Below are 24,490 nucleotides of genomic sequence, written 5' to 3'. Positions count from 1 at the left end.
TGTACAAGAGACTATTGATGTATTCAGGCAATTCCTTCCACCTCTTTATTCCTCGTTCTCTGTGGTGACATAGAATTTCCCAGGACCATATTTCGATGTTAGCCAGATGGAAAACATGTAGTGGTATATATGTGACACCATCGAAAGAGTTACCGCAAACGAGCGACGTTTAAGTAGTTTTCTTGAAGAGCAACAGACTTATGCAACGTGAACAGGCGATTACAGCAGAAGTAACCTATCTACAAGATGAAGTTGATCGTCTGGAGAAAATTATCAAAAAGGAAAACCTTAGGTTCTATGGTATCCAGGAATTGGAAGAGGAGACTGAAAAAGAAAGTGCACAAAAAGTTATTGACATCTTGAATGAACTTTGCAACCCAAGCACCCCCTTCTCTACTGTGGACATTCGACATGCCCATAGGATTGGGGCAGGTAAAAATCGAAATGGACCCCGTCCAGTCCTTGTCACGTTTTGTTCAATGCAGCGACAAGATAGCTCTCTTAAAGATGAAAGATACCCGCGCAAACCTAAGAAAAGCTGGATACAAAATTCAAAATGACCCTTTCTCGAAGACAGTCATCATAGCTGGCTGATATTCACCGTGAAGGAAGAAGAGGGTTTGTAAGCCCACGATTTCTCGCAGTCCCATGATTTCTCTCCAAAAATCGTGGTCATTCCCCTCCCACGTTTTCTCTCAATTGCGAGAAGTGTGAGAAATCGTGTGAAATCCCCCTCATTTTTATCAAAAATATTTACTTTACCATCAGAGTGTTTCTTGTCTTTTCCCAATGCAAATCGTAGAGAAAAATGAGAGATAAGAAAAGAAAAGAGCAAAAGGGGGCGACGATCATAATGACAGTGGTGGAAGCGAAGACATTAACAGTAATGACACTGAAACACAAATATTTATCGTATTTCACATAAGATGGATCACTGCAATGCATTGACCTCAAATTCAACATCGGAATCAATATCAAACAACGAAATTCAGGCAATGTGTATAACTCAAGCAGAAATATGATATGATATCATATCATATAATATGATACGATACGATACATTATGATATGATATAATGTGTACAGTGTGCCAGCAGTGTCACCCCCACCACCCACACTCTGTCCCCTTCCCTCCCCATCCCTTCACCCTCTCATAGTCCAGGGCAGACACAAAAATGGTCGAAATATATGTGTGCAACAAAACCGTTATTTTCACGATAAAATAGAATAAATCATACTCATCACACTGCTATAAAGTTGACCGCTGTAGGTGGGTGGGAACATGATTAGATTTTGGTTTTTAATAATTATTTGTCACACTTCTGGCTATGAGAGAGACCCTTACAAAGAGTCGCAAGGCAAGAGCAAACCAGGGTTATGCAAGCGCGGTATAAGGGGTCGCCAGAGGAAAGCGTTTAGCTCGGTACAGTACTTGTGACTGATTGCTGCCGCGCTGATGCTGTCCGTTAGTAGGACACTGCGGCAGATGGCAGATACCGTACAGAAAATAAGAGAACTCTTTGGGGTCAAAAGGAAACAAACATTTAAAATTTCATCTATTATATACACTAAATTGGTAGAAAACGCAATTTTGCTTTTATAAATGTTTTACGGTTTCTTACCAGTCATGACATTTCATAAAGAATGAAATCGGTATTATACCGACTGCAGAGGTGAATTTACGAAGGCAGCACGGGATCATTTAGTTCGTAAGAACAATTATGTTGACATTTTACGCAATGCACAACTTGGAAATACTTAATGCTCTGCTTATTAACGTGTAGTATATGAATATACGTGTTAACTAGGTTTGTTTCAATGAACATTGTCGGAGCACTGTCCAAACAATCAAAACAGAAAGCATGGAAGGCAGATGATTGCAAAATCGACCAACATCATGTCTTGATGTAAAAAGAACGGTATGAAATACATATTTTTCTTTGGAAATGAAGCAGTATTTGCAAATGTGACTCACAAACCCTGGCGCAGTAGACAAGTCAGTTTAGCGTGGGAAAGAAAATGTATCTGGCTGGAGTATGAAGGTGGCAAAATGAAGTGCATTAGCTAGTCATGAAGAGCAAAGACTGCCTGGAAGATGAAAATGGGTCAGTCTCCAGAACTTTCTTGGAAATTGGGGTCTCTCAGTCTGATTCAGTATAAACATGTGTTTACAATGATTATTCAAATGTTTCACATGTTATCAGGATTGCAATTTGTGGCGTGACCGAACATGTAGGTAGACACTACAACAACACACAAACACAAGAATGGTTGCTTTTGTGATCCAGTGTAATCAACAAGTGACCTGTGTTCTTGAGCGCCAGCGGAAGAGTGCGAGCCGAGGCTGTGCGCATGCGCGATACATCAAAATATCGAACCGGAGCGACTATCCGCCCGGCACATCTCCCCCCCAATGAAAAGGACAAAAGCATTCACGAATAATGCCAAGATTAGTTTTAGAGTCTTTGTGATAACCGAGAGGGGAGATCTCAATGAATGTTCATTTCACTCAGAACTTGAACTTCAGCGATGCCCTCGGGAAGACATCTAGTCTCGGCATGGATCAAGGATGGTGCGTTGTCTACGTCGGCACGGCATGGCTGCGTTAATGTCTATAGCGTGCCGGAAGAACAACAGCACGCCCACTTCGGGTTGTCTGGACTGGAACCGGCGACATCTCGGGCGAAGGACTGGCTTGGCTGGGCATCGGGCTCGGCTGGCTGGCTGCAGGGCTTCTTGCCTGGCTAGGTGGCATTTTAGAATGAGCCACCGGGGTAGCTGGGGGTACGGGATCAGGCGGGCAGGTCTGGGCTTTGACCTCGGGATGTCCCTGGACTCGGAGACTGACTTCAACTGGGACTTTCGGACCAGGACCAGGAATCTGAGGTCCAGACACTTGTGGGAGTGTAGGACAAGTAGCGTTCTGCGTAAAGCTACTTGCAGGAAGGGAGTGGGATAGGCGAAGGTGTTTGCGATTTCGCCTGTACTGGGTACCAACAGGAGTTTCAACCAGGTAGGATCTGGGGGCAACCTGACTGACAACTCGGGCTGGATTGGACCATCGGGACTCATGGTCCAGCTTCTGGAGGACATGGTCTCCAGGTTGGAGCTCGGGCAGGTAGACGGCTCCGTGATGCCTGTCGAAGTTCTTCTTGTTGTTGAACTTGGCCTTGGCATCGTTCTGCTGGATGACATTTTTGTCGTAGAGTTGAGGTTCCAGGCTCGACTGCAGGGTAGGCAGGGTGGTTCGCAGTCGACGTCCCATCACGAGTTCTGTGGGGCTGGCCCCTGTTGGGCCTGTAGGTGTCGCTCTGTACGACAAGAGAGCTTCAAACGGGTCTTCTTGGTCTAAGATGCGTTTGGCAGTTTGTACGGCTCTCTCCGCCTCTCCGTTGGAGATTGGGAAATATGGGCTACTTGTGCAGTGAGTGAAATTCCACTTGTCAGCAAACTTCTGGAATTCTACCGAGGTAAACTGTCTGCCATTGTCAGACATCAGCGTTTCTGGTATGCCATGGTGAGCGAAAACGTTTTTCAGCCGACAGATGACAGTGTCAGTTGTCATGTTTGGCAGGTGAGCAATCTCGATGTAGCGAGAAAAATAGTCAATCAGGACTAAGTAATGCTGACCTTTCACTTCACAGATGTCAGTACCGACCATTTGGAATGGGCAATCTGGGAGAGGGGTAGGCTGGAGAGGTTCATGTTTCTGCGATGGTTGTCGCTGTTCACAGTAAGTGCATTTCTGTACCTTATCTGCGATCTCTCTGCTGAGTCCAGGCCACCAGACTGAGGAGTTTGCTCTTTCTCTGCACTTCTGGATACCGAGGTGACCTGCGTGTATCCTATCAAGGATTTCAGCTCGCATTGACGTTGGTATCACGATTCTGCTTGCTTTGATCAGAAGGCCGTTGTGAACACTCAGTCCATTTCTCACAGAGTACAGTTCTTGTAGTTCTGGGCCTACGTCGCTCTGGTACGCGGGCCATCCAGCAACTGTGTACTGAACTGCTGCGCTGAGAACTCTATTGCGGCTTGTTTCTGCTGCGATCTCAGCCAGATGTTTGTCTGTCGCTGGCCACGTTGACCTGACGAAGTCGACATGTGCTTCAATGTCCTGACGAACTTCCTGGAAGTCCTCTTTCTGGGACGCATGAGACAATGGGCTACGGGACAGAGTGTCTGCTACGACTAGATCTTTGCCAGGGGCGTAGAATGCACGCGGATTGAACTTCATCATTCTCATGAGAAGTCGCTGACAATGCAAAGGAGTATCTTGGAGGTCCTTTGTGTTTATCAGGGGCACCAGGGGTTTGTGGTCAGTTTGGAGCTTGAAGGATTCCAAGCCGACGAGATATCTGGAAAACTTTTCACATGACCAGACGGCTGCGAGACACTCTTTTTCAATCTGGGCGTATGAGCGTTCAGCGTTGGTGAGCGTACGTGAACAGTAGGCCACAGGTTTCTGGAATCCGTCATGTTCTTGGAGTAGGACTCCACCGATGCCATAGCTGCTAGCGTCGCTGCTCACTGTTGTTGGTTTGGTCAGATCGAAGAAGGCGAGTACTGGCGCAGAGGTGAGTACTGTTTTCACCTTGTCAAGTGCTTTGCGTTGTGGTGCTTCCCAGGACCATGCTGTGTCCTTTTCCAGGAGCTGAGTTACTGGCTTCAGTGTTGATGACAGATCTGGGACGTACCTGCCCAGGAAGTTGACGAGACCTAAGAGTCTTTGCAGCTCTGTAACGTTCTTGGGGTCTGGCATGTTCATCAGTGCCTCGACTTTGCCTGGGTCGGGTTTCACTCCGTCTCCGCTGATGATGTGGCCTAAGAACTCTATCTCGGTCTGTCTCAGCTGTGATTTCTCTTTTTTGAGCTTCAGGTGATGAGAGTGCAGTTTCTTGAGGACGTCGTCCAGGTGCTTCTCATGCGAGTTGGCATCTCCACTGAAAACGAGGATGTCGTCGAAATAACAGAGTACGTAATCCATGCCCTTGAGGATTTCTTCAACTGTTCTCTGAAAAATCTCTGGAGCTGATGAGATCCCGAACGGGAGCCTTTTGTAGAAATATCTCCCATTTGGCGTGATGAAGGTGGTAAGCTTTGCTGTTTCTTCATCTAGCGGCAACTGCCAGAAGCCTGAGGTCGCGTCTAGCTTGCTGAAGATCTTCGTGCCGCTCAGCTTATGCAGCAAGTCATCCAGTGTGGGCAGGATATACCTTTCACGTTTCACTGCCTCGTTCAGCTTCTTGAAATCTGTGCAGATACGAATCTGGCCTGACTTCTTCTGTACTGGAACCATTGGCGCACACCAATCTGTCGGTGTTGTGATTTCTTCAATGATTCCAAGTTTCTCCATCAGATCTAGCTCTGTTTTAACCTTCTCAAGGAGAGGGATGGGAACACGACGCGCGACTGAAATGCTGTAGGGCTGAGCTCCCTCTTTCAGGGCTATCTTCACTGGCTGGCACCGCACTGGCGGCCCATCTAACATGCTTCCAAAGATCTCTTGTTCAACACTCTCGACGCGCTTGATAAGATTCAGTGCGAGGGATGCACTCCGACTCAGGAGATATCCATATCTCCGTCAACGACGACAACTTGCAGTGACATGGCGTCGTTAGTACCATGCAGCTTTACTTCAGTTTTGAACTGGCCTGCTGTCTTCAGAACACCACCCGGCGACTTCAGAACAGCTCTAGTAGGGGTAAGCGGTGGAGCGAGATGAAGCTTCTTATACTGGCTGTGAGACATGACAGAAATGTCTGCTCCAGTGTCTATCTTGAACTTGCAAGGTGTGCCACATACGTCGAGTTGTGCGTACCATGCTGGGATGTTGCTGTCCACTGCTCCAAGGAAGAACGTACATTGTTCATAGTTGTTTTCAGTGTCTGTCAAATCTTCTACGACGTCGGCTTCTTTTGCTTTGCTTCGGCAAACAATAGCGAAGTGGTTCAATTTTCCACAATGACGACATTCTTTTCCTTTTGCTGGGCAATCAGTTTCTTTGTAGTGTGCATCTCTCCCGCATCTATTACATTTGCCGCCTCTTCCTTCTCCACGGGATGAGCGGCGACCACGCAGATTATGATGCTGGCCTCGAGGTGTGGCGCTGTGTGAGTCTGTGCCCTGAGCTCCTCTCTGGTAACCACCACGGCAGTGTCCATGCTGTCCACGGACTGCATCGACCGAAGAAGGGCGCTGTGAAGTCAACTGCTGCTTCACAAGTTCATGCTGACGCGCTAGTTGCGTACACGTGCAGTATACAGTGCACGAATGTATGTCTCAACGTTTTCACCTGGGAGCTGGGTGCGTTTGTGGAAAACTGTGCATTCATGAATAATGTTTCTCTTTGGCGTGAAGTAGTTATCAAACATCTTGACAACATCATCAAATGTAGTGTTTGGTGGGTCAGGGGGATCTTGACCAGCACGATGGTTTGTGTGGATAGTAAATGTGGAATAAATCTTTTCAGCCTCTGAACCCATACTGTAGATGAGAGAAGAAACTTGAACGTCGAACGACTTTTTTGATAGTTCTGCGCAAGTGTAGTAACGCATGAATCGTTGTCGCCAAGTAGGCCACTGCTCAGGAGAGGTAAAGTCAAAATTGCTAGGAGGCTTGAACGACATGATTTTCAGTCTGTTTCTTGACAATTATCACTGTCAAAACACGATCTATTTGTGACATAGATTGCTCGAGTCTTGTGTTGATAGATTTCACTTCGAAAGATCAGATATTTCACGTACCTTCACTTGTTAGGAAACCTACCAATCACCGCTTCTGTCACCGCTGCCACCATGTGGCGTGACCGAACATGTAGGTTGACACTACAACGACACACAAACACAAGAATGGTTGCTTTTGTGATCCAGTGTAATCAACAAGTGACCTGTGTTCTTGAGCGCCAGCGGAAGAGTGCGAGCCGAGGCTGTGCACATGCGCGATACATCAAAATATCGAACCGGAGCGACTATCCGCCCGGCACACAATTCATTAGAGAAATGTCTGCAACAATTTTGTGAGAATATGGTTTGTTCTTGTGTCTTAAATGTGTTGAAAATTATTAAAAACATCCAACATTTCGGCACCATTTTGTGACATGGCAATGTGTCTGAACATGAAGTGGTCAGAAACAAATAAGTACAAACCTGATTAAAATCCAGTACATACAGACCTGATCTATATTCATTCGTTGTGATAATAAAACATTGATCATCAGTAAAAATGGTACATTAAGTTTGAAATATTACGTAAAAAACCCGCGTGACAGACGTAAACAACCCGTTCCTCTTGACGCAATTTTTTTTTTTATTCATTCAAAGGCAAGCACATTCATGAATACACTACACGTTCTTTACTTGCAACAGGTGGTCAACACATCTATCTTCTGCAGCACATACACTCATTTTCTGGGAAAAAAAAGTCTATTCATATATTTGAATGCAATCGACGTCGGATATTAATTTTCAGTTCCGCTTTTCTGTGTTACTTCTGTGCATGTAAACGATCCAATAAAAATACACATGTAAACAAAATTAGAACTGTTTTACCATAAATCATGCAGATTCATCGCGGGAAAGCGTAAATCAGTTTGGCAAACACCCTTCAATCGTGTGTGTTTGAACACAGATTCAGAGAATGTGTTGTTTCCGACAGCGTGTGAAATGTACATATGTTACACGGAAATCTCCGATATGTTCATTCGCACCCCGTGGTTGCTATATTAAAAAACAACAACAACAACAACAACAACAACAACAACAACAACTGTGTATGTTAATTTCGTCGTTGTTATGGTTTGTTTGTTCTTTTATCTCTGATCCGATTAAGTTTAGACACAATCACTGTTTCTGACACATGGCGAGATGCGGTAATATACGGATACTGGCGTAAGATTTCGAACCAAGTCAACGCATGTAGTTCGGTAAGACTGCTTTCAGTTGAAGACTTGTTGCCTCAAAAGTTCCAAACAACAAAGTTCAAAGTAGAAAATCACCCCCTTAAATTACCTTGATTCTGGCTTTTGCTGTCTGGTGAAGTTTTATCACGAAATGATGTAGTTTATCAGTTCACAAGACAGACGAAGGGTGGAACGAAATAATTCGTATCCGAAACACGTCAGTCCCTGCACGCTTATTGTTTTGCATAATTTGATTACAACAGCCACATTTTACATCACACAAGTTCTGTAAAACCAAAGTATACGTTAATTGTGAATGAATTTCTTAGAATTAATTAAGTTTACAGCATTTCACGTTTAGTAGTGCTTGAGATGAAGTCAGGTGTCACATTCGTACACGGAACACATGTTTTCGGTTCTGCTTTACGCAGATAATAAAATTCCTTATTTTTAGTTGTTGTTTGCTGTTGTTATTGTTGATGTTGTTGTTTGGTTTTGTTTTTCTCATAGTCTTACTTTTATTACATTTTGTTTTTCTGTAATCCTACATATTTGTTCAGTGAGGATAACGCAAATCAGGTTTCTGTTGATTGATCGAATAGAAGGATACAAAGAATCCGGTGTTTTGATCACAATTCTTCAGATAAAGAGGAAAACTTTTGTCAAGTGATATAAATAATACAATTCCCATTTCATAATAAGATGAACGGTAGTACTTTAAGCAGTTAAACACCGGGGAGAATTGATGTGAAAATGGAGTGCCTGCAGTGTTTCTGAAAAATAAAATCATCCGGGGAGGGGGGGGGGGGGGGGTGCGGGGGGGGGGGGGGGGGGGGAGTTAGTTTAGGTATTTTGGGTTCCATGTTACATATGTCATAAGGTTTTCGGTAATCATTTATAAAATACATAATTTTGCACAGGCTTTGTTTGAATGCATTGCATTGGCTAAGGATCGCATGATAGATTCATTACTATCGTTATTATAAATCCAGTAATTCAAACATCTGCGTCGGGAAAGTTAGTTTAGGTAACTTGGATTCAATGTTACACGTGTTACAACAAAGTTTTACATAATCATTAATAAAATTTATGATCCATTGTTATCATTATGATTATTAATTATATCCCACGCTAAATCGACGTCTACTGCGCCAGAGTTCGTGAGTCACATTTGCAAATACTGGTTCATTTCCAAAGAAAAATATGTATTTCATACCGTTCTTTTCACATCAAGGGATGATGTTCAATTTTGCCATCATCTGCCTTCCATAATTTCCCAATTTATTGTCTGGACAGAGCACTGATAATGTTCATTGAAACCGAACCAGGTTAACACATATTTAGATATTTATATTCTACACGTTAATAAGCGGAGCGTGGAGTATATCCATGTTGTGCATTGCGTAAAATATCAACAAAATTGTACTTACGAACTAAATGATCCCATGCTGCCTTCGTAAATTCACCTTTGCAGTCGGTATAATACTGATTTCATTCTTTATGATATGTCATGAATGGTAAGAAACTGGAAAACATTCATAAAAGCGGATTTGCGTCTTCTACCACTTTAGTATAAAATACATGAAATTGAAAATGTTTGTGTCCTTTTGACTCCAAAGAGCTCTGTTCCTAGCGTACTGTTCAGAATCAGTTGTCTGCCGCAGTGACGTGCTCTCAGATCAGCATCAGCGCGGCAGCAGTCAGTCACATGTACTGAACGCTTTCCTCTGGCGACTCCTTATACCGCGCTTGCGTAACCTTCGCCTGTGCTTACCTTACCTTGCGACTCTTTGTAGGGCGCTGTCACACAGGCAGTAGTAATAAAATTATTCGATTCTGGACATTAAAAATCAAAATCTACTAATGTTCCCGCCCCCCTATAGTGGTCAACTTTATATCAGTGTATGATTTTTTCTATTTTATCGTAAAAAGAACGGTTTTGTTGCAGACATTTTGACCTAACGCAAATTTTAATCTAAATTCCCTGGCCTAGTATGTCTTTCAACTCGTCCCCCATCTCCCCTTTGCACACACAGCTTGGGTAGATTGCGGGACTTCGGAATGTGGGCAAGGGAGAATTTATGCAAAATCTATCCTCGTCCAGGCCGGAATGATGCTCTGATGTGGTTTATCTTCCCCTCTCGACCGCCACTCTCCTTGTGACGACGTTAAATGTTAAACTTGTCGTCACAGAAGGTGAACAGAAACAGGTTTTGGAATGAGCGAATCAGATCAAACTGTTGCATTGGACGAGTCAGGATTAAGCAGTGAATCTGTCAGTCATTCGCTTTGCGTCACAAGGACAAGCCGAGATTGGCTACTTTTGTTTAACCAGTTGTGGAGTGAGTGTTGTGGCTTGCATCAGTAGACACTGTATTTTATTTTATTTTTATTTTTTCTCAAGGCCTGACTAAGCGCGTTGGGTTACGCTGCTGGTCAGGCATCTGCTTGGCAGATGTGGTGTAGCGTATATGGAATTGACCGAACGCAGTGACGCCTCCTTGAGCTACTGATACTGTTATGGGAAGGAGTAAAACCAGCGAGAGTTCTTAGCTGTCTCCCAGAACATAGACACTAATATCTCAGTGTCTATGCCCAGAAGAACTGAACACAGACTGACTGACTGATATGAGATGCAAGGAAATCCTTGATGGGCTTTTACATTATGTGTGCTGCTTTAGGTGCAGAGTGAAGTTCTTTATGTAGGGCAGTGTGTTGCTTTTGCTAAGTTGGGTGAACTGCTTAGTGTGTGTGATGATGGAGATCACTCTACAAAATCTACTCCATATGGCCTTGCTTTGGTCGCGCGCTGACAGTGGCGAGTGCAGTAAATGTGTGTGTGTATGTGTGTGTGTGTGTTTATAGTGTGTGTGTTCTGCCTCTCTTTGTGTGGAGGTAGGGGGTGGGGGAGGGAGGTGTGTGGTGTGTGTGTGTGGGGGGGGGGGGGGGAGGGTGACCATATCCCAGGCCTGTTTATGACTACCCTTATCTCTTTGATCATGGCGGCCTAGACGCCGCCTCTGCCTCTGTGGGTGTGTGTGTGTGTGTGTTCGCGTCGAACGCGCTGAGGTGAAAACAAAGGACTGACCACCTTGTAAAAAACCGTCGAAGACGGTTATATGATCATCCCTAACTCTGTGTCCATGGCAGCGTCGCTTCTTTCTCAGTGCGACAGCTGGATGTTTTACACACACACACACACACACACACAATCACTGGCACACACACACACACACACACACACTAATACGGACACACAAGAAGCCCATTCTCAAACTTCAACATTTATTCGAAGTATAAAATTCGCCATCCCGCTAACACGAATACCCAAAACACACCCAAATTTCAGTGAACTAAATTTAACACTGAGACCGAGAGATAGAATTACAGAGAGAAGAAGAACAGAGAGAGAGAGAGAGAGGGGGGAGTGGGGGCGGGGGGGAGGGGGCGAAACAGATATAGAAAGAGGGAGAGAAGAGGTGTGGATTGTGTATCAGCGTAAACACACAATAGTTAACATAAACACAAATAAACATAAAAAGAATGCAATTAAATCACAGGAATCTTGACTTATGTTCAATCCTTTTTAAGTGGGAGATATATAGTGGCAGAAGTGGGAGTAACTTTGTCAACCTCTAGGCCTATAACTGAACATGGGAATCCCGCAGAGTTCCATTATTTCTCCATTGTTGTTCAACATTATGCTTTATGATTTACACACATGTTTTTCATCATCTACCAAGCTGGCTCAATATGCGGATGATTTTGCTATATGGATTCAGACATCCTTGAGGAAAAGGACAAGCCTACATTACATCAATTATGTACAGAAACATTTTCAGGGTGAACTCGATAGACTGAGTAGCTATATGCACTCTAATGGTTTTGAGTTTTCTGTAGAAAAAACACATTTGATCCTCTTTTATAATGGTTATAATCCCAGCAAACTACCACGATTTTTTGGGGGGAGGACGTGAAATATTTTTCAAGTCGGAAATAAAATTTCTTGGGATGGATCCTATTTACTTCAAAACTGAACTGGAAGAAACACATTGATTCAATAGTGACTAAAGCAGTTAAAGGTTTAAATTTCTTAAAAATTGTAAGTCACTCTCCTTGGGGACAAGACTCCAAAATTCTTTTACATTTAGCGACATCTCTCGTAAGAACAAGATTGACCTACGACATGATCAAGAAATCTTTTTTGCTCCGCCGACGTTTCTAAAGAAGCTGCGAATAACTGACAGTAAAGCTGCGAAACTGGCTTTAGGGGTACCTGTGCATACTAAGACCTCAGAAGCCTATAAGCTTGCGGGTATTCTACCACTAGATGAAATAAGAAAATTAAGTTCTGCTAAATACTTTGTGAGATGTACAGCACTGGATGATTTTGAGGAATTAAATATTAGGTCTGATATTGATTTTCCAAAAAATGCAAAATATAATTCAAATCTACAAACCATTCGCACATATGTGTCAGATATTTTAAATTCTTCAGACGTTGATTTACATGATATGGCACCTCGTGTTCTGGTGCCACCTGTCCCTCCCAGGGAGTTAAAAGCAAACGTCAACATATGTGCTTCTGACACAACAAAAGGAGAATCTCCACATATAAGCAGTATCTGTCAGAATTGAATTAGAAGAAAAGTTTGATTATCATTTAAAAGTTTACACTGATGGCTCGGTCCTGGATGATATCAGTGCAGGATCTGCTTTTGTCATTCCTGACCTAAAAACAGAAAAATCATATTATTTAGGTATGGGACATTCAATTTTTACAGTTGAATTGGTGGCTATCCTTATGGCTTTAAATCATCTTGTTGATATACCAATCATAGTAAGTAATATCCTATTTGGTGTTGATTCTCAATCTGTTTTAAAAAGTTTGCTCCTTTTTGAGAAGAATCAAAGAGAAGATTTATTGTTTGAAATTAGGTATCTATTGCACTCCCTATTTGTGAAGGGTACAAATGTTGATTTTTGTTGGATACCATCCCACACTGGATTCCTTTATAACGACCAAGCAGTCAGGGTAGCAAAAAGGGGAGCAAAGGATCATATAGATAGTATAAAAGTATATTGCCCATTGTCATACAAGGAAATAAGCACTTTTATAGGTGCTTGGATTCAAGTCTAAAACCTCGTCAGTTGACTCTCAGACTTTGGTCCTATTATTAAATTCATTACGGACCAAGTATTGTTCTGTCAAGTGCATATGCTTTAGTAACCTGACAATTAAGCATATGATTTTTGACTGTAGCTGGATGAAGACATATGTACACGAAAGTGTGTCTTCACAAGTGACTGAGAACGTTGATGTTTTTGACTTTTTGCATTCATTATCAGTTGTTTCGCTTGTCAGATTAACAACTTCTCTTTTACGAAGTCCTTTAAGTAATTTCCTGTAATTGTATTTAGATTTTTTTTTTTTTTCAAATTTCACCCTCATTTCACCCTCATTTGCCCAGTTTCCCCCAACCCTCCATTCATTCATATCTCCCACTCCTTCTAACCGATAATACTCAAATGTATTCATAAATACTTTAACAAAATGTCTTCAGTCACCGATATGTGTGACGGGACATGAAACAAAATATCCTCTTCACACACACATATATATAGGGAGAGAGAGACAGACAGAAACAATGTTAGAGAGTTAGGGAAGAAAGCAGACAGGAGAATAATGGGGTGGACAGAATTTCAAATTAACAGTATCATACCATGCGTAGAAAAAGTGGTAAAATATCTTTAAAATCTACAAGAAGCACACAAGTCTTTCCATATAGTTATCAGTGAAAACACACACACACACACACACACATACACACTGCGCGCACGCACACACGCGAGCACGAGCACGCGAGCATGTTTAATGTAAATATGTATTTCTTGCAATGCACAACGTCTTTCAATTTGGAATAAGTGATGTGTTGTTGTTTGTTTTTTTTCTTTTCTAATCACTTTTAAAACTTTTCCGTCGTCTTGGGCGGTTATACCTACGTGAACAGAAAAGCGCACGCGAGCGCGCGCACACACACACACACACACACACACACACACACACACACACATTATACACAACAACAACAACAACAACAAGAAGACAAATATTTTCTTTCACTACACAATGACATTGTAGAAATAAACAAATAATCAAACGGAAAAGGTCATTCTCTTTCCGATGAGATGATATTCCTTTTTCTCTTTCTTCCTTCGAAGGTTTTCTGGAGCCGAATTAATGGCAGCACAACGTGGTATGTTCTCACTTTCGCTTTCTCGCTCACTGAAGTTGGGGTAATTATGGCTGTCGCGCGCGAGGGACTGTTGCTTCAAGCGGTCGCGCGGTGAGCCTCAAGATGGCTCGGTCCACTGTATACGGGTGTGGCTTACACAGCTCTTCACTGAAAACAGGAAAACCACAGCACAGAAAGTACTTACAAGAATGCGGTAGCTCATGTCTGCATAGAAAAAGGTGAATATTTCTGCTTTTTTCTTGGATGAGAACATTTCGTCTCCAATAGTTTCATAAAACTGAATGAAAACATCTAATTTGTTAACGATGAGCTCATGCGTCGATGAGCATACTTTTACAGAGAGAAAACGCTGAACATTTTTTTTCAGTGCACAGTGTTCTGTGTTCTGCAGAGCTCGACGGACACATCTGTTCACCCCGACGGTTGGCTGTGAACCCGAAGAGAGAGACAGAGAGAGAGAGAGAGAGAGAGAGAGAGAGAACAAAATTTATTCCTCAAGGCGGTCACCAGCCCATAGGAAAGGGTCTCTGGCAAAAAGATGTACATCTTTGGTATGCATATTATGTCAAGTGAGTGGTAACTTGAATAAGCAAACCAAACTATTCTTAATTAATGTCAAATTACACATCTGCAAACCGTTGTCTATGACGAAGAGCATAGAAAAGATACGTATTCAACTTTCTTACTTTTTCCATATTTCAATATTTCAGTGTAATCTTGGGTAATACCTGGTAAGTACTTGTTTCTGATACTGGTATATGAGGGACACACATAGATAAAGTGGTGTTCGGATTCATCAACTTTACAGACTGTACATAAATAACTGGAACTGAAGTTGAGGGACCTACGCCACCTGGATCCTTTTATTGGTAACACACCGATTCGTAGTTTCACAAGACAGTCCCGGAAACATCTTATATTCATGAATTCAAAATATTTTTCACATTAAAAATCACTTTGGAACAATCTTAAGTATCATAATTGTCCTTATTCATTATTGAACTGTTCCAGTCTTGGATAAAACTCTATCAGTCTTTGTTTTAACAAGGAAAAATAGGCGGCTTCATGTCCAACACCTCGGTTGTACCAAGTGCATCCCAAGCCCAAGTGAAATACTGTATTTTTAATCAAGGTTGTCCAGCATGTTTACCTCTATCATCCAGATTTCTTAACATCAAGTAGGCTTGCCTTGGTAATCTTTCCACGTCCATTTTCAAAATCTTAACCACTATTTCATGCATCTCACAGTGCTGTTGATATATAGCGGGTGTCGCCCAAGCTCACCATAAACAAATTTGTTTGGCGCTTTCAAAGGGACCTTCAGAAAATGTTTACAAACAAAAGTATGTACCTTTTCAATGGTATCTAACCACTTCATACCCCACATTTCGGATGAACACAGGAGCACAGGTAAAACCTGAGTGTCAAAGATTTTGAAAAAGCATGGCTTTGATATATCATTTGGCTTGATGATATTCTTAATACAATCAGCGCTTGCCCTCTTCCCCTTTATCGCCAAAGCTTCCACCCCCCTTGCCCAGCTCATCTTAGTCGTGAAAACAAAACCCAGGTACTTATATTCGTTGACTACTTCTAAGTCACTTCCATCTAACGACCACTGTTCACCCCCCCCCCTTCCCCCCCGCACCCCCTTTCCAAACCCCCTACCCCCTGAAAACCCCCCACCTTTTCTGAATACCATAATTTCATTTTATCGCCATTAATCTTTAAATATAAATCCTTACAGGCTTGGTTGAGCAGGTCAGTTTGGTTTTGGAGACCCCTAGCAGTGTCCGACAGAAGAACAATGTCATCTGCGAAGAGGAGAATGACAAGCTGAACAAAACCTGGTAACAACTGAATACTATGCATTCCATTTTCGTCTACATAAGTTGCAATTTCGTTGATAAATATTGAAAAAAGTATCGGCGAAAGAATACAACCCTGCCTTACTCCTATATGGCATTCAAAGAAGTCTGTTAGACGGCTATCGACTCTCATGCATGAAACAACAGACTGGTACATAGCTGAAATGGCATTTATAAAATTTCCACTAACTCCTGTCTTATGTAGTATATCAATTAGCGGCTCCTGCTGAACTGAATCAAAGGCAGATTTCAGATCAACAAAGCAGACATAGAGTTTTCCACCTTTCTTTAAAAAAAAAAGAAGAAGCTTTTTTGCTTTATAGCTTTCAAAGTAAATATATGATCAAAAGTCGAGTAATCTTTCCTGAAACCTGCCTGCTATTCCTTCAACTTTTTATTGTCTTCAATCCACTTAGTTAATCTTCTGTTCAGTATGCCTGTATACTATTTACTTACGATACTTAAAAAGAAATACTCCTCTGTAGTTCGAGGTCAAATTCTTGTCTCCTTTTTTTTAAAAATTGGCACAATAATTGCATTTGTCCATTCTTTTTGGTATATTGCACTGTCAAAAATTACTTTGAAAAGTTTCGTCATAAACTGAACAGAATGATCGGCAGACAATTTCAACATTTCAGGCAACATGTCATCCACACCACATGATTTTTCATTTTTCAAACGACTAAATGAAGTACAAAATTCTGACTCTGTAATTCATCACAGTTTAAAATCGGCACATCAGGGGAAGTAATTCTTTCATCATAGGCAACAACTCTGTCAACCAGCTCATTATCGTTAAATAAAGTCTGAAAATGATGGAGAGAGAGAGAGAAAGAGAGAGACAGGGAAAGAGAGGAAGGGGGAAGGGGGGGTTCGTAAGTTGTGTGTGTGTGTGTGTGTGTGTGTGTGTGTGTGTGTTGGTCATCAATTTAACATCTGTTCACTAAAGTGATTTCAGACGGGGGTAAAAGTGTGTAGTGTATGTGTTTATGTGTACGGGAACGTGTTCGAACTCTTTACAATTACAAATTTAACAGGAAATCGAAATTTGGAACGGAAAAGGAAATTTGGAGAATGGAAAGGAAACCAGTTAATTAACCACAAAACCGTCCATCTGACGAACGAGAAAAAGGACCGTAAAATCAACTAACTGGAAAAAAAGCAACAAACAAAACAAAACAAAAACAACAACAACAACAAAAACCGGTTAAGAGTCAAATGTTAGAATACTTACAGGTAATGAGCCTTTGAACATTTAGATAAACTAACAAAAAAATTCGTAAGTTAACGATGAAGAGTTAGATATATTTGTAACTGAGTTTTGGGAAAGTATAGGAATAAACTCTTAAATTAACACAAGAAAGAATATGCAGATTTGTAATTTTCTGTCCACTGATGCATACAATATTCATATATACATATATGCATACATATATAATATATATAATTTTTTTTTTTTTTTTTTTAAAGCATTAGTTTTCCGTCTATACATAAGAGTCTGTATTTCCTTACTGACACAGAACTGAATGTTTATTGTGTCAGTGTCAAACTTTGTGATTATGTTCATATCGTTTAAGGTTATGTTGGAATATATCCCAAGCAAATTTGTCAACAAGAGTATAAAAGTCTTGTAGAGACAGAGGAAGGTGTACGTCATTTAGATCTAATATGTTCTTTGCTCCCCTTGTCGCTGCCATGTCAATCTTATTGCAGTGAAAAGAACTCCGAGACGGTATTCAACAGAACGTTATCTCTGTACCTCGAATTGAAAGAAAGTGAATTAAATGGCTTATTTCTGATATAATTTCTTGTCGTGTTTGCAATTTTAACGATTCAAGAGCTTGAAGATTTTGAATCAACGCAAAAATGAATCTGCAGTACTATCCCGGGAATGCTTACCAGATAATTCAAAGCCATCAGAATTGCAAAAAGTTCGGCAGTAAAAATTGATTTGTTTGATCCTGTGTGTGTGTGTGTGTGTGTGTGTGCGTGCGTGCGTGTGTGTGTGTGTGTGTGTGTGTGTGTGTGTGTGTGAGTTTTCATTCTTTCTGTTGACATATTTCCACTAGAGTGATTTTCTTTAAAAAATAAAATAAAATAAAAATAAACAAAAGGACTTCATAAGGAGTTTGACACTTCCTGTTTGGACTGCTTCACTCTGTATGGTTTATAGCGGCATCAGTTTTGCCTGAAATTCACCCGCAGAAGTGGTTATTGTATATTTCGGCACTGTCAAACACAGAATCATGAAGCGGACTACACTCGATTGTATGGTTCCAATCTTTCCAGTTGAAGCAGACATGTAACCTACTTATCAGGAGTGTTTTATTCAACAAATTTGCTGTCTGTTTTTTTTAGGTGCATTACTGAATCGGCATACTTAAACTCAGCGGATAGGACAGTAGAAATTTACTGTCAGATTAAATAATGTACTCACGAACATAATGGATGGAAATACATTTTTCAATGTGCCCATACTTAGATATGCAGCATTGAAACTACTTATATGATTTATATTTTGTCTTCGGCTTACCGCAGGATCCAACATTGCCAGCGGAAAAGAACTTCAAATTTTATCCTTGATTTGTTGGTCAATATTTCTTCCTCAGGTTACGAATCGATTTATAGAAATTTGAAACGTGATCTTATGTAGTACTGTGGTCAGTAATCGTCGATTCAATAATTGCGTCACAAATTAATCCGGGTTGATGATTGCTGCATTTTTATACTTCATATTGGTCATGCATGAAATTTATACTGTCTTCAGGGTAGCCAATCCTGTGGATTTGCACAAACCAGTCCAGTCGCCTGACAAGCGGACAGTTCAATCCTTTCCACCCCCGAGACATAACGGCTTCCTGCTGACAGAGGGACAGGGCACAAGCGGCATGACGTACTACACACAGGGCAAGGCGGCACCTAGCCACAAAGCTCAAGCTGGGAGACAGCAGTCACTTCCTGACAGGAAGGCTCAAGGTATGTGTAAAGCCATGGGTACTTTGGCAGAACCGGTAATTTGGCAGAACCTGTAGTTATGTAGTGGTAGCAGTACTTTCTTCAACACCATGTGATATTCAATATAGTTATGTTGGCAGAATACTTTATTGTTGTGTATTAGCGTAAAGAGGACAGTTTTTACCTTGGTTGGAATAAGTCATAACAACGAACTATGATTGTTGTGTATTGATTTAAGACTGAACGTGACATTGGCGACGAGGATTCCCAAAGGACTCATGCAGGGAAGTACCAAAATACATTTCTATATGCTTTCCGTGTAATAGTTCTCACAAGAGAGACAGTTCTTGGAGAAATATGCACATGTTTGTTTATACAAGAAAGAGACAGTGACGCCATTTTGTATCAGTCAACAAATCTACAAACTGTTTTCCACTGTGGTAAAGCGCATTTCGCTGCAAGCTGTCCTTTCAAGAACTACACTTGTGGTGGTGTGTCCATCGAGATCGATGATGACCATCGTTGTCATCCAGATGGGGGATGGGGGATGAGGGGAGGGTGGTGGTGGGGTGGGGGGAAGGATGCTCATGAATGTATCTGTGAGTGCGCAGATGGCTGAATAGTCCAATCTGCGCACGAAATGTTCGCTGACAGTTGGGGCAGACAAAGACAGGCATATCATTGTCAGGGAGCTTGTTTGCCCGTGACTTTCTGGCCTGCCTCTTCTCAACTGCTGCAGCAGTCCTGTTGGCCTCGCACAACCTGGTGCCTTTGTGCACAGCAGCGCGCCATTTGTCACGGTCCACTGCAGATTCCTCCCAGCAGTCAGGGTTGATATCAAACGCTTTCAGAGAGACTTTCAGAGTATCTCTGAAGCGCTTCTTCTGACCTCCGTGTGATCTCTTCCCTTGTTGCAGCTCGCCATAGAAGAGCCTTTTGGGCAGCCGATGGTCTGGCATGCGCGCCACGTGTCCAGCCCAGCGAAGCTGGGACTGCATCAGGATGGTGAAGATGCTGGGAAGGGTGGCTTTTGCGAGCACCTCTGTGTCTGGGGTCTTGTCTTGCCACTTGATGTTCAGTAGCTTCCTGAGGCATGTTGTGTGGAAGTGGTTCAGCTTCTTGGCATGTCGTTGGTACACTGTCCAAGTTTCGCAGGCGTACAGTAGTGTGGGGAGAACTACTGCTCTGTAGACCTTTAGCTTGGTCTCAAGACTAATGCCTCTTCTGTTCCAGACATTTGCATTGAGTCTACCAAAAGTTGCGCTTGCTCTTGCAATCCTGACGTTCACTTCATCGTCGATGGTCGCATTTCGTGACAGTGTGCTGCCAAGGTATGTGAACCGCTCCACCGCACTGAGTCTCTGACCGTTGACTGTGATGTTGGGCTCAACGTAGGGTTTCCCTGGGGCTGGCTGATGGAGAACTTCAGTTTTCCTCGTGCTGATGGTAAGGCCGAAGTTCCTGCTGGCAGTGGCAAACTTGTCGACGCTGAGTTGCATGTCAGCTTCAGATCCAGCGTTGAGGGCACAATCATCAGCAAACAAAAAGTCTCTGATGATGTCTGTCATGACCTTCGTTTTTGCTTGAAGCCTTCTGAGGTTAAACAGCTTGCCATATGTTCGGTACTTTAGGCCGATTCCAACATCGCCATCTCTGAAGGCATCAGTAAGCATTGCAGAGAACATGAGGCTGAACAGCGTTGGAGCCAGGACGCAGCCTTGCTTGACACCATTTGTGACAGCAAAAGGAGCAGATGTTTCACCATTGTCCTGGACTCGAGCCTGCATGCCTTCATGGAATTGGCTGACCAAGGAAATAAATTTCCGAGGGCATCCGTACTTGGCCATGATCTTCCACAGTCCCTCTCTACTCACGGTGTCGAAGGCCTTAGTGAGGTCGACATAGGTGGAGAACAGATCAGCATTTTGCTCCTGACATTTCTCTTGCAGCTGCCTTGCAGCAAACACCATGTCAGTGGTTCCGCGCTCTTTCCGGAATCCACATTGGCTCTCAGGCAAATGACCTTGGTCAAGGTGCGCTGTGAGGCGGTTAAGTAGGATCCTGGCAAGTATCTTGCCTGCGACGGAGAGCAAGGAAATGCCCCGATGGTTATCACAGGCTTGCCGGTTCCCCTTTCGCTTGTACAAGTGAATGATAGATGCATCTTTGAAATCCTGGGGGATCGTCTCTTCTTTCCACATGAGTGAGTACAGCTGATGAAGCTTCTCAGTCAGCACAGTGCCTCCATCCTTGTAGACCTCTGCTGGTATGGAGTCTGAGCCAGGTGCTTTGCCACTGGATAGCAGAGGGATTGCTTTCTGGGTCTCAAGAAGTGTTGGCGGATCGTCCAGTGCTTCGTTGGTGGGGACTTGTGGGAGACGGTCTATGGCTTCATCATTTATGGAGGAAGGGCGATTTAAGACACTGTTGAAGTGCTCAGCCCATCGTTCAAGAATGTTCTCCTTCTCGGTGATCAAGGTATTCCCATCTGCACTGAGGAGGGGGGATGATCCTGAGGATGTGGGGCCGTAGATTTCTTTTAAGGCATCATAGAACCTCTTCATATCGTGCCTGTCAGCATATCCCTGGATCTCATCAGCTTTGTCACTCAGCCACTTATCCTGCATCTGGCGTAACTTTTGCTGAACAGTCCTGCGGATGGCATTGTATGCATCCTTTTTTGATGTGGACTTTGGGTTGCTCAGGTGGGCTTGATGCAGACGGCGTTTCTCATCCAGAAGCTGCTTGATTTCATCACAGTTTTCATCAAACCAGTCTTTGTGCTTTCTGGTCATTGGTCCCAGGGTCTCTGAAGCTGTACTATAGATCAGCTCACGCAGGGTCCTCCAGTCAGACTCCACATTCTGGTTGTCCAGAGAGGCGGATTCCAGACGATCTTCCAGCAGCTCCACAAAGGACTGTTTGATGGTGATGCTTTTCAGCTTAGCGATGTTGAGCCGTTTTGGAGCCTTCTGGCCTTGGGGGCGTCTCTTGGGTTGGATTCGAATATTCAGCTTCGAGACTACAAGGCGATGGTCTGTCCAACACTCGGCGCCGCACATGGTCTTTGTTACACGTACATCTTGCCTATCCCTTTTCCTGACGGTGACATAATCGATGAGATGCCAATGCTTTGAGCGAGGGTGCATCCATGACGTCCTGTTACGGGTAGGGAGGCAGAAAACTGTGTTGGTTATCAGCAGTTCGTGCTCTGCACAGGTCTGAAGCAAAAGCAATCCATTTGGGTTGCAGTGGCCCACACCGTGCTTTCCAATCACTCCATCCCAGGAGATGTAGTCAGAGCCAACTCTAGCATTGAAGTCCCCAAGAATGATGAGCTTGTCTGCTTTAGGGATGGCAGCAATGACAGAGTGAAGGTCCTCGTAGAACTTCGCCTTCACTTCATCCGGGTTGGTCATGGTTGGGGCGTAGGCACTGACAATGGTGAGGTGCTTCTGGCCAGATGCCAATGGGAGTTTCATGGTCATAAGCCTATCGTTGACTCCCTTTGGGATTCCAGCTAGCTTGCTGACAAGTGCTGTTTTTAGTGCAAAACCAACGCCAGCCTCACGTCGCTCTTCGCTTCCTCGTCCACTCCAGAAGAAGGTGTAACCAGATCCCCGTTCACAGAGCTCGCCTTCGCCTGCAAGCCGAGTCTCACTCAAGGCTGCGATGTCGATGTTGTATCTGGCGAGTTCGGATGCAACTAGTGCTGTTCTCCTTTGGGGTCTGTCCGCGTTATCTCTGTCCAGGAGAGTCCTTATGTTCCAAGCACCAATGGTGAGAGGAACGATCCTTGTTTTTTTCTTTTCTTTCTCTTTGTTTCGACCGCTGATGTAGGGTCCCCGCCAGCCGCGGTATGCTGGCCAGGGTGATATGGAGCAGGCAATTTTTAGGGCACCTTTTCTAGCCCCTTCCTCATGCCAGGGAGGTGAGCAGTGCATTCCTAAAGAGGGCTGCTCAGACGCTCAGACGGCTGCCGAGCTCCATCGCTGCTCCTGTCGACGAAGAACGACCCTATGGCCTGAGCCGCCTGCGTGCAGGTCTGCGGCTGCGACTGCCAGTGTACCCACACCTGTCGTTTCGTCGCTCGCCTGTCGCCACAGGACTTGGGGGTGATGAAATGATGAAGGATGAAAGGTCATTTTGGATGACTGATGACTTGCGCGATGAGTTTGTTTAAAGTGAAGAGGAGTTGCGCAACGTCGACCTCACTCTCTTGTCCGGGTCCACCAATTTCCAGTGGCAAGACTAAGTCGAGACGACTGGAGGATGAGCACGGATGCAGTGGATGATCAAGATATCCTTTCAGTGTCTCATCTTGCTCTCTGCACTCCACAGTGCGTTGTTGTCAGGTCAGGTCATTAGATCTGCTACTGGTAACCTGTAATCCAGTACAACCTGTTCAGGGTCGGGTTGCCGACGACTAAACCGGCACTTCCACCGCTTCCTTCTGGGACTGGTGAGGCGGGTGGCTAGACACCCTTATGGAGATCCATAAAAGGGCGTCGGCTCAGGAGAGCCACCGACGGCCATCTAGCTCCACTGTGCTGTGTGCATGCCACACGCAGTTGGCCCCCGGGGTGTGTCTACCCATGTATGCGAAGTCTGGATCCGGCAGAATCTGCGGAAGAAACCTATCGGTTCAACGGAGAGGAAGGCGGTTACAGCAACGCACTGTGGAGTACTACACTTGTAAACACTGAAAGAAAGTTGGACACTTAATAATAATAATAATAATGATAATAACTGGATATTTATCAGCGCTTTCCTCATTGCACAAAGCACTTTACAATCCACACACACGCATACGAAACACACTCAGTCCTCAACTCATAATCATGCTCAATAAACATATATGCGCATACAAACTCATACGTACAATGCATACATACATACATACATACATTCACGCATCCATCCTTCCATCCATATATACATACCTTCAACATACACACAATACAGCATTACAAATATAGCTACACAATCAACTAACTACTTTCATGATTAAGAGAGGGTCTAGAGGAAATGCTGCTGGAAGAGGAAAGCCTTGAGGTTAGATTTAAAGGAAGGCAGTTAGGGGCTGTGACGGACGTGGTGAGGCAAAGAGTTTAATATTTGAACAGCAGATGATGAAAAGGCTCGACCACTGTGCTGTTCTCTTTTGTGTTTTTGGACGTGGAAGGTTCTATCAGCGGCAGCAAAACAAAGAGAACGGGAGGGTACATAGATTTGAAAGATGTCAAAGAGGTATCGGGGTGCAGTTCCAGATATGACATGGTAGCAGAGACAGGCGGCTTTGTATTCGATTCTTTGCTCTATGTGTAACCAGTACAACTCTTTTAGAACGGGTGTGCAGTGTGCGGATCTTTTTGCTTTATAAATCAGTTTGGCGGCAGAGTTTTGAACGTGCTGTTGTTGTCTGAGGAGTGTTTGTGGACAACCGATGAGAAGAGAGTTGCAATAGTCTAATCTAGTGAGTATGCGTGAACTAACTAGTGTTTTGGTTG

At 43.4% G+C, this 24,490-nt stretch overlaps 1 protein-coding gene across 1 annotated transcript in view; it reads left to right on the top strand.

Moving 5' to 3' along the window:
• LOC143296091 (uncharacterized) overlaps window positions 1–24,490 on the top strand; it is a 40,917-nt gene that overhangs the window by 5,831 nt on the left and 10,596 nt on the right. Inside the window, exon 2 of the mRNA XM_076607854.1 lies at window positions 18,793–19,001. Within this exon, the coding sequence (XP_076463969.1) occupies window positions 18,793–19,001 (209 nt within the window). The remainder of the gene's footprint in view (window positions 1–18,792; window positions 19,002–24,490) is intronic.

Source organism: Babylonia areolata, chromosome 2 (genome assembly GCF_041734735.1).
Source record: "Babylonia areolata isolate BAREFJ2019XMU chromosome 2, ASM4173473v1, whole genome shotgun sequence".
Classification (NCBI taxonomy): domain Eukaryota; kingdom Metazoa; phylum Mollusca; class Gastropoda; order Neogastropoda; family Buccinidae; genus Babylonia; species Babylonia areolata.
This window is presented reverse-complemented; position numbering and strand designations above follow the sequence as displayed.